The sequence below is a fragment of the Impatiens glandulifera genome, chromosome 1 (genome assembly GCF_907164915.1).
Source record: "Impatiens glandulifera chromosome 1, dImpGla2.1, whole genome shotgun sequence".
In the NCBI taxonomy this organism is placed as follows: domain Eukaryota; kingdom Viridiplantae; phylum Streptophyta; class Magnoliopsida; order Ericales; family Balsaminaceae; genus Impatiens; species Impatiens glandulifera.
Window position 1 is genome coordinate 127,980,084 of NC_061862.1, and position 18,787 is coordinate 127,998,870.

The 18,787-nt window shown below is 35.4% G+C and overlaps 1 protein-coding gene across 1 annotated transcript; it reads left to right on the forward strand.

The window, feature by feature from the left end:
* The first annotated feature begins 218 nt into the window (after positions 1–218).
* On the forward strand, positions 219–6,971 carry LOC124942908 (hyoscyamine 6-dioxygenase-like). The gene is made up of 5 exons (XM_047483481.1): positions 219–410; positions 496–746; positions 1,395–1,716; positions 1,789–1,987; positions 6,646–6,971. Exons 1-5 carry the CDS (start codon positions 219–221, stop codon positions 6,969–6,971), a joined length of 1,290 nt encoding a protein of 429 aa, XP_047339437.1.
* Positions 6,972–18,787: the final 11,816 nt, after the last annotated feature.

Below are 18,787 nucleotides of genomic sequence, written 5' to 3' on the forward strand. Positions count from 1 at the left end.
CACAATGAACAAAATTATCATTGATCAACATACGTCGTGAATTGTATTATAAAATTCTCATCTTGCATTATAGAGAAAAGATGACAAGTTAATAGTTCTGGACCACAATCTGAAAGCAGTCATTAGCTTATTATAATTGCATTCTTGTGAAATGCTGAACCATTAAGAGCTTAATAAATAATAGTAGCTGAGAATTAGACAATTAGAGAAGAAGAGAAATGACTGGTCTAGTTTCAAGCTGGTCTAAGGATGTCCAATCCTTGCCTGAGTCCTACATATTACCACAAGATCAAAGACCTTCTGAGCTAGTATCTGAATACATAAACATTTTGGTGGATCTCAACAACTGTGATCAATTTGAAACCATACACGAGATTCTTGAAGCAGGCAAGGACTTGGGCTTCTTTCAGGTTTAATCTCTTGTAATTTACTAATTGAGTTTGTTCCAATTGATTATATTTTAATAATATTAATACTATTATTGATGAATTTAAGGTGATTAATCATGGGATTTCGGAGAATATAGTTGATGAGACAAGGGAAGTGGTTAAAGAGTTCTTTGTCATGCCAAGTGAGGTCCAAAAAAGATCATTCAAGGTGGATGTAACAAAAAGATGTAGACTTTACACTAGCACTTTCAATTATGATAAAGAGGAAGTCCATTTATGGAGAGATAACTTGACTCACCCTTGCCATCCTTTCCATGATTCTCTCCACCTCTTCCCACAACACCCTACAAGATATCGGTATGATATTATGCATCGATTTTTAAGTAAACTTGTGACAAAAATATTTACATCGGTTATACAATTTTAACATCAACCATATAACTGATAGTGGTTTATTGGATAACCAACCTTATAAATAGTTTTTAATTGCAATAATTAGTTGACCGATGATGGACGAAACTTTAATTTTTATGCTTTTTGCTTCTTTGTTTGATATTGGTACTTTGATATTGTCAAAACTTATGCTTACATAGCATAAAATTGTAATCTGTTGTTGGTTTTCCCACAATTTGTGTTACTTTCACAACATAAAGTTCATCAATGAAAAAGAGTCCAATTTTAAAATTGTACTAAAAAACACATAAATAAAAGTCAATATATATATAGTAATGACAAACATTTATTACAAACTAAAGATAAAAAACAAAATGAGAAAATGAATGAACTCAAAATTCAATCCAAAAACAAAAATAATCGTGATGTCTAAGGTGGTTCATAAGATCCACAAATATCCCACACAATAAAGAAACTTTAATACATTTATTAACATAAGTGGATCAATACATCGGATATAGGGTCGATTCGGGTTTAGAATTTGTATTTTATCATATATCTAAGGGGATCAATGCATCCTATATTTCATTGCTTGTATGATTGACTGGGCAGGGAAGTTGTTGGAAAGTATTGTGGTCAAGTAAAGGAGTTGAGCACACGAATTCTTGAGCTGATCGGATTAGGTTTGGATCTAGAAGAAGGATATTTTGAGAAGGAGAATCGGAGCGATGTTCATTTGTTCTCGGTTAATCATTACCCACGTTGTCCACAACCGAGTTTGACTCTTGGAATGAATAAACATTGCGATCCTAATCTCATAACCATTCTAAACCAAGGGGAAGTAGCCGGTCTCCAAATCTACAAGAATGGGAAATGGATTTCCATTCAAACTATACCAAATGCTTTTGTTGTCATCCTTGGATATCAAATGCGGGTTAGTAGCTAGCTAGAACTAATTCATATTAATTATTGTTACGTAAAGATTGACAATAATTGGCTCTTGTAGATCATTAGCAATGACAGACTCACAAGTGCGGAACATCGAGTTGTGACATGTTCTGAGGCCGATCGAACCACCTTGGGATATTTTGTTGTTCCTTCAGACGAGTGTTTGATAGAACCAGCAAAAGAAATAGTGAATCATCAGCCAATTTACAAAACTGGTCAATACAAAGATTTTCTCAACGTTTATGGTCAGACAAAAGGTGACAATGAAGCTATAATTAAATGCTACAAGTACCAAGCTTAAGCATTTGTGTCACTTTGATTATAAAATGGGTTATGGATCCAATAATAAGGCTTCAAGTCTGTCAACTGCAGTTTAGGTTTGTTTATAAATCCCAAATTCCGAGTGTTCTAATGTTGGAGTGATGAATTCAATTCCAAATTTCTAAATGTGTTGTTATTTTGATGGATGAAAAATATTTTTCTTAGCTAGTTAATTAAAGAATAAAATTGTTGTTTTAGTTATTTTATTATTATTACTAGCATCTTTAATTTATACAGAGTGATATCATATGTTTATTTTTTTAATTGTGCGCTTGAAAAATCACGACGCACTCGTCTTTTTCTGGTTTTGCGCAATTCGAGATATCGACTCGAATGAACACTTTTGCTCACATGCCTTACTTTTCCTCTCAAATCCTGTTTGGGATGAGGGATTTTTAAATGGTAGGTTGATGCCCGAGTTTATCTACAAGAATGCCTAATAACACGACTAGCCGAGATACTAACTCAAATCGAGCTCGTCTCTAAGATATTTGACCTAGATCAACTTAGCTTTTTTTTTAGAGTCGTCTAATTCGTTTAATCAGATAAATAAGGAAATGAAATTTTTCAAAAATTCTTTTGAGTTTGGTGCTTGGTTACGTGTAAGAAAAAGTATCGGCGTTATGCCCCACGCTTGTCCCAAATGGATAGACTCTACTTCGAAACAATTAACATTTTTTTCTTTAAAACACATGACAGTATTGCACTTTATTTACAAACATTTATCTTATACATGTTTATATGTTATAGCTTAATTTTAAGCTTGTTACATTATTGTATTTGATATATATTGAATTACATAAATTATATTTATTATATATATATATATATATATATATATATATATATATATATATATATATATATATATATATATATATATATATATATATATATAGACATAAAATTAGACTTATAAGAAAACTAATATAATCTAATAATATAATAATGATATTATCACAATCTTATAATATTCTAATAATATATTACAAATATGTTATTTTATATATGATAACATCTCTTCTTAAACTCAAGATGAAAGAGACTTTGACAACTTAAGATTGCGATGAGATTGTGAAATATAATCATCTCCAAGCTTGATAAACTCGTAAGTATTAAGATTCATCAAATGACGTGATGATAGTGAGTTGTAAAAATCCATCGAAGAAAGTAGAATCCACTAGTAAAAAAATGACTTTTAACGAGAGCAGGAACTCTCGGTGAAAGCCAATATGCTATCGGTGATAGTTTTCACCGAGGGAAATAAACGCTCTCGAAAGGTGTCGGTAATATGGTTGTCGGTGAAGAAAAAATTAATATCACTGAGCGCATTTTTTCCCTCGAAGATAATTAAATTCTTTTATCGAGAGTAGAGTCAATGCTCTCAGTGATAATCAGTCTTTCTAAAAAGAAATATATATTATGAAATCTCCATCCGGTTATCCAGACTAAATCACCATTTCGCCCTAGCTAAACATGAATCCTCCAAATTGGAAGATTCAAGCTTAAGCTTATGAGAGTACTGTTTCGCCCTCCTTCCCTCAGATCTTTGTGTGATATCATTATGTAACCATTAGGGTTTACAATAAAGAAGGGATCGATAAATTAGATAAAGGGTTTACCTGTATAATCTCCGCCAAGCCTTCACAGTCTCCTCCTCCCTGTAGTAAATCATAGTATCTTGCAGTATCCATCTCATCTTTAAATACTTGCAGAAAACACCAAAATGAATGAAAGAAAATTATGGATTATGATTATGATTGTGATTATGATCAAACTCTTAATAACACCTTTCTATTACATCTTCAACAAGCATTTGAAAGTCTGTTCTTACTTCCGTTCTTGATTGCATTACAGATCTCAATTCTCCACCTTTCGAAAACAATAAACAACAAAGATCATCATCTCAATACACAACTTTATCAATGTCCAACCATGGAATCGTCTCTAATATTGTAAACAACAAAGATCATCATCTCTATTTTTTTTATTAACCGTATTTGGTGCAGTTTGTTTCCTAGTTTCTTCTACTTCTTTAGATCTGTGCGGATAGCTCTAGCGAGATTGAAGAGCCATCGTAGAACCAATTTGGGATGGATGAAAGGTCGGTTACGTCAGAATGAAGAGGAAAAAGAGAGGAAAAATTAACCGTTTGTACGGTCGCTGAAATTAATTAGGACAAAATATAACTTTTTTACCGAGAGCAACTCTCTACTCTTTGTTATAATCATAATTTTAACCGAGAGCACCCATTTTTCCTCGGTGATATTAATATCACCGAGACCATTCTTTCGCTCTCGTCAATAATTCTCGGTAATTGTGCATTTTTTACTAGTGAATCCAATGAGTATTGAATGGTAAGATAAAATAACAATCGAAAAGAAACTCTGAAGTTACTCGTTAGTTTTGTAATCCATTCAACGACGAGATGGTGGTACATTGTCTAAATGAGTATTGAATGTTGGGACAAATTATGTTGACTAAAATAAACTAGGGAATAAGTTTATTTAATGCTGACATTATTTTGATGATATATGTTAAAATTAGTTATGATCAAGCTAAGTTTTCTTTATGTTTTGTGCATGAGCAATTCTGCGAGATAATGCTAACTTAGACGTAGTCTAAAGCAGGCTATTTTAGACGTCTTACGTAGTTAGACAAGGACATCTAACTCCTTTAGATGTTGTCTAAAGGGAAACATAGTTAGACGATGACGTCTAACTCTTTTAGACGTAGTCTAAAGGGAAACATAGTTAGACGAGGACGTCTAACTCCTTTATACGCGGTTTAAAGGGAAACGTAGTTAGACGAGGACGTCTAACTCCTTTAGACGCGGTCTAAAGGGAAACATAGTTAAACGAGAACATCTAAATCCTTTAAACGCGGTTTAAATAGAAATGTAGTTGGACGAGGACGTCTAACTCCTTTAGACACGGTCTAAAGGGAAACGTAATTAGACGAGGACGTCCAACTCCTTTAGACGTGATCTAAAGGGAAACTTAGTTAGACGAGGTCGTTTAACTCCTTTAGACGATGTCTAAAGGGAAACGTAGTTAGACGAAGATGTCTAAATCCTTTAGACATTGTTTAAAGGTAAACGTAGTTAGAAGAGGACGTCTAACTCCTTTTGATGCGGTCTAAAGAGAAACGTAGTTAGACGAGGTTGTCTAACTCCTTTAGACGCGGTCTAAAGGGAAACATAGTTAGACGAGGTCGTCTAACTCCTTTAGACTCTATCTAAAGGGAAACGTAGTTAGACGAGGACGTCTAATTCCTTTAGACGTGGTCTAAAGGGAAACGTAGTTAGACGAGATCGTTTAACACCTTTATACACGGTTTAAAGGGAAACGTAGTTAGACGAGGTCGTCTAACTCCTTTAAAAGTTGTCTAAAGGGAAGCGTAGTTAGACGAGGTCGTCTAACTCCTTTAGACGCGGTCTAAAGGAATGCGTAGTTAGACGAGGACGTCTAACTCCTTTAGACGCGGTCTAAAGTAATGCGTAGTGAGACGAGGACGTCTAACTCCTTTAGATGCGGTCTAAAGGGACGCGTAGTTAGACGAGGACGTCTAACTCCTTTAGACGTGGTCTAAAGGGATGCGTAGTTAGATGAGGACGTCTAACTCCTTTAGACGCGGTCTAAAGGAATGCGTAGTTAGACGAAGACGTCTAACTCCTTTAGTCGCGGTCTAAAGAAGAACGTCTAATGCCTTACTTTAGTAGCCGTTTGAAGAAAGCATTTGTCTAACCATGATCTCTTTACTGTCTTCTCCACTTTATTCTATGCAGTCTAACAAGCTATCTAATTCTATCCAATGAATTATTACCACATACGCGAATATCTCTCAAATATATATTTTCAGTACAAGACAAGATCAAAGGATATTCAACTCACTATCTGTTCGGTACGACCATAATCAAATTACTCATAGTCTGTTGTACTCTTGTACTATAGGCGGTCGTCCAATGGATATATGCCACATATCCTCAAAGAATATTCGACCGTTGTTGTACTTCAACTATATATGGAGGCTCAAGGACAACGGTCAAACTGTCTCACTCATTTTCGATTCAAGAAATTTTCTAAAATAAAACATCTCTCTTACTGTCTAGCAGTGATTCCAATGTAATTGTATACTGTCTTTTCTGTGAGAAACTTTATTGCTGTAAGTTGAACAAATGTTGTTTTGTTAGTGTGTTAGCTAGATTAGTGAGTTTTATTTGATTCAAAGTATTTAGTGGATATCCTTTCGACTGTGGAAGAAGGGGTGACGTAGGAGTTTTATCTCCGAACATCTATAAAACTCCTTGTGTTCTTTATTTTCTTCCATTTGCATTTAGTTGTCTAAAGCTTCAAATCCAATGAACAGTTCTGCACTTGAATCCATTTGAAGAGTTTGGAGGATTTGCGAAGAATAGAAACAAATATAATCTCTCACAGGATTACTATCGAAGAGTTTATCTTAAGTTGTTAATAATAGTAAGACTCTAGTCTCTATTGGTAACTCCGATCCCAACAAGTGGTATCAGAGCCTTGTTTTCTATTCTCAAGCACCAAAAAGAATCTAAATCATGTCTATGGCCGCTCCAACCAAGGTTCCCATCTTCTCGAAAGAGAACTATGTCGTGTGGAAGAAGAGAGTCATGCTCATTTATCTGCCATAGATGATGACATGTGGCTTGTCATCACCGAAGGCCCGATAAAGATTGAGAAAGACAGATTTGAGTGGACTAGTAAAGATAGTAGGAAGAACAACCTCGACAACCTGACCATGAATATTATGTACAAAACTATGGATGATAACATGTTTAACCACATCATATCATGCAACTCTGCCAAGGAGATCTGGGAGAGGTTGACTCAACCTTATAAAGGAAACGAGCAAACCAAAGAGAACAAACTCATGGTTGCCACACAATAGTTTGATAATATCAAGATGCGTCCTGGAGAGACGGTGACTGAATTTGATGGAAGGTTCAACAAGATTATGACCACTCTTTCTACTCTGGGCAAGACTTACAGCAACAAAGAGGTTGCAATCAAAGTCATGCATGCTCTACCCAAGGAGTGAGATATCAAGACGATAGCGATGAGGGAGTCTAAAGATCTCAACAAGATTGAGCTCTTTGACTTGCTAGCCGATCTGAAGGCCTATTAGTTTGAGATAAACTCTAGGAATGAAGAGGAGCTCTCCACATCTAATATTGCGACTAAGGCGCTAGTGACTACTGAGGAGCCACATGCTCTTCTTCATGAAGAAATTCGGCAAATTCATGAAGAGAGCAATTCTAACTCAAGCTCTTCAAACAATAACAGTGATGATAAAAACAACTATAAGGCTAACTTAAAGTGTTTTGATTGTGAAAAATTAGGACACTTAAAGTAGGAGTGCAGGAAGCCAAAGCGAGATAAGAATAAGAAGGACAAGAAAGAGTCGAATGCTCTAATGACGGCTGACAGCAAAACCAAGAGGGACCAAAGCGATTCAGATGACTTATCATCTAGCGATAGTGGTGATGAATAGGTCACTTGCTTCATGGAAAAAGAAGAAGTCGACTCTGAGGTATTTGATTTTTCTTCTGAGGAATTGATAAGAGATGAACTTACTTCTGCATTCAATGACATGGTCAGTGAGTACAGACTTTTGTAATAAAATGAGATGGAAATATAAAACTGATAAACCTTGTTCATCTCAAACTTCTGAACAAAAAGATCTTGAAAACAACGTGGTCGAGCTCTCATCTTAGAATGAAAAGCTCAAGGAAAAGGTTCAAACATTATTTTCTGAAAACTAACGGTTGACTTATGTGGTCAGTTACTGGACAAGGTCTGGAGATGCAATCAAATAGCAAATAAGTATGCTGAGGCCTTCCAGATGAAATTCGGTTTAGAATTTGACAATGTCAGCCTAGACAAGTCCTGTGAAAAGTTAAACTCAGCAAAAGATAAGTTTAAGCCAATGAAAATTGTTAGAGGGAGTTTAATTGATAAAGGGACTAATTCAAGCTATAAGGACTTAACCTTAAAGGATGAGGTTATTTATGTTCCACCAACTGTAAGCTGGATGAAACCTAGGAAGGAAGTAGCCAACAAGTTTGGCAATTCAAAACCTGACAAGAAGTCAAGGAGAGTTAGACAAAAACCATCCTCTAAGATTAATAGACGTCTGCTAAGCCTAAATTATACGTATTAATCACAACACAACATGGGAAATCCATCAAGATAACTCAAATATGGATTCCTAAGGGACTGATTGATCGAGCACCCAAGTGAATGTGGGTACCAAAAAGTTGTAAACATGTATTTGTGTAGGTACAACAGATAAGCTGCTTAGAGGAATTAGTATGGTATCTGGACAGTGTATGTTCCAGACACATGACTGGAGATAAACGGTTTCTAACTAATATTATAGATTGCTCGGGGTCTAAGATCACATTTGGGGACAATAGCAAGGATTAGAAGCGACAAGTCTTGAATCTGATAGCGATGATGAAGCTCCGATCAATAGGATTCATTCGTCTAATCAGATGGCTGATCCGATTGAGAGTCAACTAGACGTCCAAACTATAAGTCAGCAAATTGTTGACAATTCGGACATCGCAGGGCCATCTAATTAGACGTCTAATCCTTTAGGATCAAACTTCAGATGGAACAGAAATCATCAACCTGAATTGATAATTAGTAATCCTAATGCTCCTCTTAAGACCAGACACCAATTATTGGTGAAATGGCAAACTCCGCCTTTATTTCTCAAATTGAGCCAAAGAAGATTAATGAAGAATTGTTTGATTCAGACGAGATAAATGCAATGCAAGAGGAGTTGAATCAATTTGAAAGAAATAAAGTGTGGCATCTAACTCTAAGGCCGACGGATCAATTTGTAATTGGAACAAGATGGGTTTTTCGAAATAAGCTTAGTGAAGATGGCTTAGTTGTGAGAAAGAAATCCCGATTAGTTACTCAAGGATATAGACAATAGGAAAGGATTGACTTTGAGGAGTCATTCGCACTTGTGGCTAGACTTGAAGCAATTAGAATCTTTCTACCTTATGCATCTTTTAAGAATTTTAAATGTTCCAAATGGATGTGAAAAGTCTATTTGTAAATGCAACTTTAAATGAGGATGTATATGTTGAGCAGCCACCTGAATTTTTAGATCATTCATTGCCAAATCATGTTTTTCTTGACAAAGCCTTATATAGTCTCAAACAAGCTCCTAGAGCTTGGTATGACACTCTAACTAAGTTTTTATTTGATCATGACTTTATTATTGGCAGTGTAGATAAAACTTTGTTTAAATTTGTTAAACACTCCCATATTTTGCTTGTTCAAGTCTATGTGGATGATATCATATTTTGGTCAACTAACCCCAAACTATGTGAGAAATTTGCCAAGTTGATGCAGGACAAATTCGAGATGAGCATGATGGAAGAATTAACTTTCTTCCTCGGTCTTCAAATTTGCCAACTTGAAGAAGGTACATTCATCAACTAGACCAAATACACTAAGGAGCTGTTAAAGAAGTTTGGAATGGAAAGCTGCTTGGCTGCAGCTACTCCTATGAGCTCCTCCAGTAAGGTCTACAAGGATGAAGATGGCCAAAGTGTGGACATCACTATTTATCGAGGGATCATCGGTTCTTTGCTCTATCTTTCTTCTAGTCGACACTATATCATGTTTGTTATCGGCGTCTGTAGAATATTTCAGGCTAATCCTAAATAATCTCATTATGTTTCTGCTAAGCAAATTTTGAAATATCTAAATGGGACTCAAAATGTGGGAGTGTGGTATCCGAAGAACTCTAGTTTCAATTTAACTAGTTATTTAGATGCAGATTATGCAGGGTGCAAGATTGATCGGAAAAGCACTAGTGGAACTTTCCAGTTCCTTAGTGATCGTCTGATCTCTTGGTTCAGCAAGAAGAAGACGTCTGTCGTAATATCTACAGCTGAAGCCGAGTATCTTCCTCTAGGAAGATGCTGCTCTCAGCTCTTGTGGGTTTCAACAACAACTAAGGGACTACGACATTGAGGCAAAAGAATCTCCCATTTTATGCGATAACAACAACGCTATTGTGATAACATACAACACTGTGTTGCACTATCGGACTAAGCATATCAAAATCAGACATCATTTCATTCGGGAAATGTCAATTAAAAGAATATTCTCCTTGAATATGTCCCAACCGAACAACAAGTGGCAGACGTGTTCACGAATCCAATCCCAAAGACTAAGTTTTCTTACTTTAGAAATATCTTAGGACTTGTTGATCTAAATTAAATTGATTTAATTATATGTGCATGAATTGAGGGGAAATTTGTTGTCTCAATGATTGGACAGACATATGTAGACGAAGGTCTTAATTGGTCTAATTAGAATAGTCGTCTAAAGGAACTCCGTACTTAGACGAATACATGCTTAAGTAACTTGCAAATTAAGTCTGGTTAGACGTCTACCTGTTAGACAGACCTCTAACGCACCTATAGATGCGCGTGGTTAGACGCCGTCTGAACAGACGTTTACCCAATTTAGACGCAAGGTATGCGGATAGCTTGTTAGACGTCTAAATACGTGTACCCTCGAACAATTCATCTTCAACCATAGGACAATTGTCCATCATCTCATAAACTGTCCATGTAATTTTCCCGCTCAAAATTGAAAAGTCATATTTCCAATAACTTGAAGACACGTGTCTATCAATGTTAAAGATATGATTAATATTTCCGAAAGCGTGTGTCTCTCCTTCTTCCGAAGTTATGATTGATTTCATGATAGCTTTTAATTGACGTCTTTTAATCATGACTGTTATTGGGAACAAGTTCTTATACATTAAATGCCAGTTCATTTTTATTTTATTTTATTAGTCCGTTGTCAGTCACACCCTATAAAGAGTAATTCATTTGAACAGACCATCTATCTTTTGTGTGATTTCGTATATGTGTTTTCTCTCACTAAGAAACACTCTTGTGACTTTTAGGTTTCTAAACCTTTTAACACTCCCTCTACTTGTTCTTTAATTAAGAAATGAGCTATCTTGCTTCATCCACTCTTCAAGTGAACTTCGATTCCGTGTCTACTTTGGTTATTCCAAAAATGGTCAAAATATTCGATACTCTTAAAGCTTCAGGATTAGAGAAATTCCTTGGAACACTTGTCATCATTCATGAACCTGAAGTTCGTAAATTCTTTAACTTTGGAAGGATATACGATAATAGGATTGTCGTTGCAAAATTTTTATAAGATCATGCTTGGTTCTGTGAAGAATCTTTCGCTCAATTCTTCAATCTCCCAACGGAGGGGTTAACTGAGTTTCCCAAATCTTTTGATGAAGTCTTATCTGAAACGAGGCTTGATTTCTCTAACACATCATCTGAAGGGAATCCCGTCCCTATCGATACTCATGAACCAAAGTCCTCTTTCTCCATCCTCAACAATATCATCTCCAAGTCCCTCTTGGCTAAGGGCGTCTCCAACTTCTTCTCGAAAAAGGTATTCGAGATAATGATTGCAATCACTAGGGGAACTATAATCAACTAGTCAAAAATCATTTTCAAAAACTTGGTAGAGATGAACTCTTATCAAAGGAGGCTTCATGGCTATGCGCCCCGCTGCTCTCTTCTCTCCTCCCAAATGTTGGACATGGGGTCATCATCAAGTCCTCTAGAGTCTTGGACTATCAAAGAGTCTTTGACTATGTTCTTAGGGTAGGAAGATTCAAGATAAAGAGAAGAAATAGGGTGCTTCAAAGAGCCAATTAGGACTATGTCCTTTCCAATGATGTCAAAAAGGGGGAAAGAAATGGCCTGATGTCTAGGGGGATTCAAGTATAGAAATGTATAGAAAAAGACCCAACTTTTGTAGTTTATGGGCAATCTCTGTTAAATTGTTTATCTTCCCCACATGTTTTGCTAATATATAAAAACTTTTGATGTTTACTGACTATGTTCCCTTTTCTAATCTTTTAACTAAGTTTTAACATCATCAAAAAGGGGGAAATTGTTTGGATAAATTATGTTGACTAAAATAAACCAGGGAATAAGTTTATTTAATGATGACATTATTTTGATGATATATGTTAAACTTAGTTATGATCAAGCTAAGCTGTCTTTGTGTTTTGTGAAGGAGCAAATTTGAAAGATAGTGCTAACTTAGACGTAGTCTAAAGTAGGCTGTCTTAGACGTCTTACATAGTTAAATGAGGATGTCTTATATAGTTAGACGAGGACGTCTAACTCCTTTATACGCTGTCTAAAGGGAAATTTAGTTAGATGAGGACGTCTAACTACTTTAGACGCTATATAAAGGGAAACGTAGTTAGACGAGGATGTCTAACTCCTTTAAACGTGGTCTAAAGGAAAACGTAGTTAGACGAGGACATCTAACTCTGTTAGACGTGGTCTAAAAGAAAACGTAGTTAGACGAGGAGGTTTAACTCCTTTAGACGCAGTCTAAAGGGAAACATAGTTAGAACAGAACGTCTAACTCCTTTAGACGCAGTCTAAAGGGAAACGTAGTTACACGAGGATGTCTAACTCTTTTAGATGTTGTCTAATGGGAAACGTAGTTAAACAAGGTTGTCGAACTCTTTTACACGCTTTCTAAAGGGAAACATAGTTAGACGAGGATGTCTAACTCTTTTTGACACAATCTAAAGGGAAACGTAGTTAGATTAGGTCGTCTAACTCCTTTAGACGCGGTCTAGAGGGAAACGTAGTTAGACGAGGTTGTCTAACTCCTTTAGATGCTATCTAAAGGGAAACGTAGTTAGACAAGGACGTCTAACTTCTTTAGACGCGGTCTAAAGGGAAATGTAGTTAGACGAGATTGTTTAACTCATTTAGATGCGGTCTAAAGGGAAACGTAGTTAGACGAGGTCGTCTAACTCCTTTAGATGTTATTTGAAGGGAAACGTAGTTAGACGAGGTCGTCTAACTCCTTTAGACGCTGTCTGAAAGGAAGCGTAGTTAGAAGAGGTCGTCTAACTCCTTTAGACGCGGTCCAAAGGAATGCGTAGTTAGACAAGAACGTCGAACTCCTTTGGACGTGGTCTAAAGGAATGCGTAGTTAGTCAAGGACATCTAACTTATTTAGACGCAGTTCAAAGGAATGCGTAGTTAGACGAGGACATCTAACTCCTTTAGATGCGGTCTAAAGAGAGGCGTAGTTAGACGAGAACGTCTAACTTCTTTTGACGCAGTTAAAGGAATGCGTAGTTAGACTATTGCTTTAGCAACCGTCTGAAGAAAGCATTTGTCTAATCACGATCTCTCTACTGTCTGCTCCACTTTCTTCTGTGTAGTTTGACAAGCAGCTAATTCAATCCAATGAATTAATGCCACGTACGCGGATATTTCTCAAATATACATTTTCAGTACAAGACAAGATTAGAGGATATTCAGCGCACTACCTGTTCGGTACAGCCACAATCAAGTTACTTAGAGTTTGTTGTACTCTCGTACTATAGTTAGTTTTCCAATGGATACATGCCACGTTTCCTCAAAGTATATTCGACCGTTGATTTACTTCAACTATATATGGAGGCTTAAGGACAACGATCGAACTGTCTCACTCATTTTCGATTCAAGAAAGTTTTTGAAATCAAACATCTCTCTTACTGTCTAGCTGTGTTGTGATCACATTGTAATTGTATACTGTCTTTTCTGTGAGAAACTTTATTGTTTTAAGTTGAACAAAGGCTGTTTTGTTCAAAAAAGAGTTAGCTAGATTAGTGAATTGTATTTGATTCAATGTATTTAGTGGATATCCTTCCGGTTGTGGAAAAAGGGGTGACGTAGGAGTTTTATCTCCGAACATCCATAAAACTCCTTGTGTTCTTTATTTTCTGCCATTTGCATTCAGTTGTTTAAAGCTTCAAATCCAACGAACAGTTTTGCACTTGAATCCATTTCAAGAGTTTGGAGAATTTTTGAAGAAGAATATAAGCATATACTAATCCCTCACAGGATTACTATCGAAGAGTTTATTATAAGTTGTTAACAATAGTAAGACACTAGTCTCTATTGGTAACACCAATCCCAATAAAGAAGGTAAAATCTCATAGGAATAGAATGATGGGGTGAAACAATTGAAAGTAAATTCCGAGATTATGATATCTAAAAAAATAGGAACATCAACAAGAAAATCTAAAAGAAATAATGAAAATTTATTATTGAAAAGAAAATGTAATAATAAATTTATGAGAGTCCACCATCAATGACTATTGTTGCCATTGATGAATGTAACAAAAAACTATAACTTGGTGTGCTTAAAAACAAAAATATGGTTCAAATACCAGGTTAAAAATATAGAGTAATTGTATTAAATTGTTATATTGAATTACATATGTTATTTCTAATATATAGACTATACATTAATTTTATATAAAAAAAACAAATATATATATATATATATATATATATATATCCTGTTTTGATGGGACTACGTCGATTGCGAGAGGACTAGTTTAACAAAGACCTGAAATTTATTTGAATGGTAGGTGTTGATGCATAAATAAATCAAATCATTTTAAAATTTTCTTCATATATTTTTTTAGTTACATAACTTTATATGAAGTTTGGCAAAATAGAGAAAATAACTCAAACAAGTCATAATTGAGAAAAAATTTATACCAATTTGGTTAAAAAATTATTTTAAATCATTTTTTATTGTTTTTCCAAATTTTTAGAAAATTATTTGAAACAAATATTTTTTTTTTTGGGAAAACGACTTAGCGTCATTTCATTAAAAATTCCCAAAAACGGGAAAAAACCACGAGTTTAAGAGATCATTCTAGACAGGCCTAGAATGATTTTGAAGTCGTAACATTCTGAATAAAAACTAAAAAGCTAAAAGCGTAAATGAATTATCTGTTTACAATGCTTTCAATTCTAGTGAGTTTAAAAAACGGTAAACTCCAGTTCCTGTAAATATTCCAGTTCTACTCCGTGCTTGGAATTCCTCTCCACGTTCTCGCGAGGGTGCTGCAATCCGATACAATATCTTTCCATAACTCGTCAACGCTCCTGCAGGTTCTGCCATATACCCTTGAATTCCGTTCTTGCCAAATGTTATACACCACTGCTCCAAAGCCGCACTTGAACACGCTTATTGCAAATCTATTTCCCTTGGCTTTGAGTAGTGCTGCTTCTATGATTTCATTCCATTCGCTCGAGAAACTAATCAGCTCCATGCTTTTATAGAATCTGTCCCAAAGCTCCGAAGCAATACAACAACTCCCGAATAGGTGATCTATGATTTCTTCATTTCCTATGCATAGAAGACAGCTCGCGTCCGGGATGTTCATATACTTGCTGATACGATCACGAGTGCTGAGTCTTTCCCAGAAGGCGAGTAATAGGATGAACTGGTGTCGAGGGATAATCTTCGTTGACCATACAAGAGGAGCTCATTCTACTTTCTGTGCCTTTTCCCAGATTACCTCCCATATTTTCTTCAATACCAGCTTCCCATTGTCCTCAGCTTTCCATTCATGAATATCCGGTCTGTCGTGTAGTTGTATGTTACTTATATGATCAAGTATCATCTTTCCTTCTGTAATTCTTCTCAAGAGCAAGTTCCAATTCCCGTGTTTGATGTCTCTGATTTTCGCTTTTGCGCAGTCCCTTCTGATACGGGTATTTTGAAACTCCTCCTTGTCGATGAGAAATAAATACTTATGTACCATGAATCAACCAAAATCTAACATGCCAATGTTTAAAAGTAGCTAGAGAAAGTGCTATAATTTAAAATTTCTAGGAGTTTTGTATAACTAGGGCTTGAGTATGAGTATATAGGTTTTGGAAAATTTATAATTTTTTTAACTATTAAATATCCTTAGGGTTAAGACTTCCCTAGACATATTAGAACATCACCAACAACAACAACCAAAACACAACACCGAACAATTTTGACCCCTTTGTTTTCTAAAAATCGATAGTTTCACATATATGAATTTTTGTGAATTAGAGAATTAATGATTATAATTTATCAAAATTAATTCTAACATATTCAAAATGACATTTAAAACATTTATGGATCATCATCTTCGGGTAGGAGCCCCAAAATGATGATCCAATTCTCTTGGATTTGGTTTTGAAATTGGGTGAATTTGATTTAAGAAAAATTATCGATATTTAATTCGGTAGATAATTTCCAAATTACATTTAGAACATCTTTCCGCAATCAAATAATTAGATAGTATTGAAACAAGTGTAACCCTTTGAAAACCTTCAGGTCGCGTTCGAAAATTATAACATTGGTTTGCGTGTCATGAATCTTTTTAAAATAAAATATTATTTAAAAGATTTTAAATAAATTCCCGACAGCTTTTGAATTAATTAAAAAAAATAATTTGGGTCAAATTTTAAATAATCTTTGGTTTTGTAATAATCAAATAATAATTTGATTTTTTAGAAATCCGTTATTTAAATTAATTAAAAATAATTAATTTAAAATATCATTCATTTGAAAACAGAGACGTGAATTGATTTTTGAAAATTAATAAACTAACATATGTGTACAAACACATTTTAATGAGAGTTTCTTTAAGTTCGTAGTTTGGTGATACTCAAGAAATGGATTCCGCGCTTCATCATCCGTACCCGTTTTAAAAATGGTCTTTACTTATAAGTTTGATTTTGAAAATTGGTTGTATACCGTTTTATTTTAACCGATTATTCTTCTGGTTCTAGACATGCGTAGGTTTGTGCGTATTTAAAATATTGTAACAACAATTATTTAAATGTTGGTACATATTGCGGATGACGTTGACTAAGGAAGAAAATACCTGAAGAACATCTGTTTTAAAGGCATTAATGTTTAAACATAAATCTCAAACAGGCCTTTATCATAATAATTTTTGGTGGAAATATCTAAAAAATACTTTGAAATCATTTATAATGTTTTTGGAATTTTCAGAAAATTGTTTGATGTTCTAAAATTACAAAAAATATTTTGGAATTTTAAAAAGGAAACCAAATAGGCCTTAGGACTAGTGTCTTAGGTCTTAGGTTCGTTTTATTGGTCGGGGCTAAAAATCCCTCGGTCCTAGTCTAGAACTCCTCGGTCTAGGTTCAAGATCCTCGGTCGGGGTGAGGAAGTCCCTTGGTTAGGTTGCTTAGGACTCTCGGTCCTCGGATAGAATTCTCGGTTGGGTGCTAGAATTCTTGGTTGGACGCCTCAGTCTTGGGTGGAACTCAACGGTCCTGAGTTTAGGAGTTCTTAGTCGGGTGCGAGACTCCTCGGTCCTAGGTTTGACTTCTCGATCATACTCCACGATCCTGGGTAGAAGTCATCGGGCCTGGGTTAGGGAGTTCCCGGTCTGGTGCGAGACTCCTCGGTCTTAGGTTCGACTTCTCGGTCGGATGTAAAAATCCTCAGTCCTTACCGAAGCTCCTCGTTCGGATCTCTCGATCTTGGTCGGACCTCTCCATCCCCAAGAACATCAAATTTGCAGGTTTTATAATTTTGCTGGAGTCTTGGATCCTTTGATTTAAAAGTTTGGGTAGCTTCACAAAGCTCCCATGAATATTAAAATCATCATCCCAATGTATCATTCGACCTGGGCGATGATCAATTTATTCAAAATAGTTTATGATCAAAATTGAGTTTTTGATTTTAAAATTGTTATGAAGTAAAGGAGTTTGTCAATAACTTCCTTATACTTCATATACTTGATTGATACCAAAACATGAACATTGAGTGTTCATTTGGACTAATTCAAGAACTCAAAATTTTCATTTATTTTGAAATTTTATATTTTGATCAAACATAATCAAGATGGATCATGATCAAAACAATTGCCCAACATTATTAGAAACATGTTGGGAAGCCTTTTAAGCTATTGTTCTTGAGGATTAACCCAAGAATAGGAAACTCGATTTTTCCAAATATAATTTTGGATTTTTTCATTTTAGTCTAATTAATCGTATGTAGCTTTCAAAGAAATTTTATAACTGATCCTAAGATTGATTTCCAATAATCAAATTCAAATACCTAAAAACATACAAGTTTATGAAAACTGAAATATATAAATTTTAATTTTAAACTGAAAATATGAATTAAAGGATGATTAGAAGCTTATCAAGTGTTGGAGAACACTCCTTAAAATTTAAGGAACGTTGGGGATGCATGGATCCAAGGCCTTACACGAAATTTCGAAATATCCAGAAGCTTGGAACTTCAATGGAGGATTTTTGATTTTTTTTAATTTGAGGATTGAAAGTTGATATCTTGGCTTCGGATTTGTTAAGAGAGACTATTTAAAACCTCCCGAAGTTGGTTGAGGGAGTAAAGTGGATCGAATCAGCCAAAATTGGTATTTTGTTTGTTCTTCCGACTAGTTACTAGAATAAGCACAAATGATGGTTATAGATGTAGGAGAAATGATCATCAAAGTAGGGTTATCATTTAACCTTTTGAATCAGCTGAAATGGTTGACCGTATGTAGAGTTCCATCTTTGAAAAATCAAAGATGAGACTTTGTTCTTATCTCTCCGACGATCGCGACAAAGAAGACGATCAGGGGATGTAACAACGTGGACACGAAACGGTCCTATAGTGTTCTGTCGCGGTTACGTTGCGTTTCGGCTAACGACGCTGAAGGGCACGTTGATCGATCTCCTATTTCACGAGCGCGTGCTTCTTCCGCTACAGCAAGCTGCTCCTGGACGTTGGATGAAAATTCAGCGCTCATCGGATGGACGCGGTTTTGGTTGTAGCCATTCTCACGAATTTCGG

Excerpts from the sequence above, each read along its gene's own strand:
- LOC124942908 (XM_047483481.1), top strand. The coding sequence starts at position 219 with ATGACTGGTCTAGTTTCAAGCTGGTCTAAGGATGTCCAATCCTTGCCT. Across the intron at positions 1,717-1,788 it reads TCCTTGGATATCAAATGCGG|ATCATTAGCAATGACAGACT; the intron begins GTTAGTAGCTAG and ends TGGCTCTTGTAG. Across the intron at positions 1,988-6,645 it reads CGTTTATGGTCAGACAAAAG|GTTCCCATCTTCTCGAAAGA; the intron begins GTGACAATGAAG and ends GCTCCAACCAAG.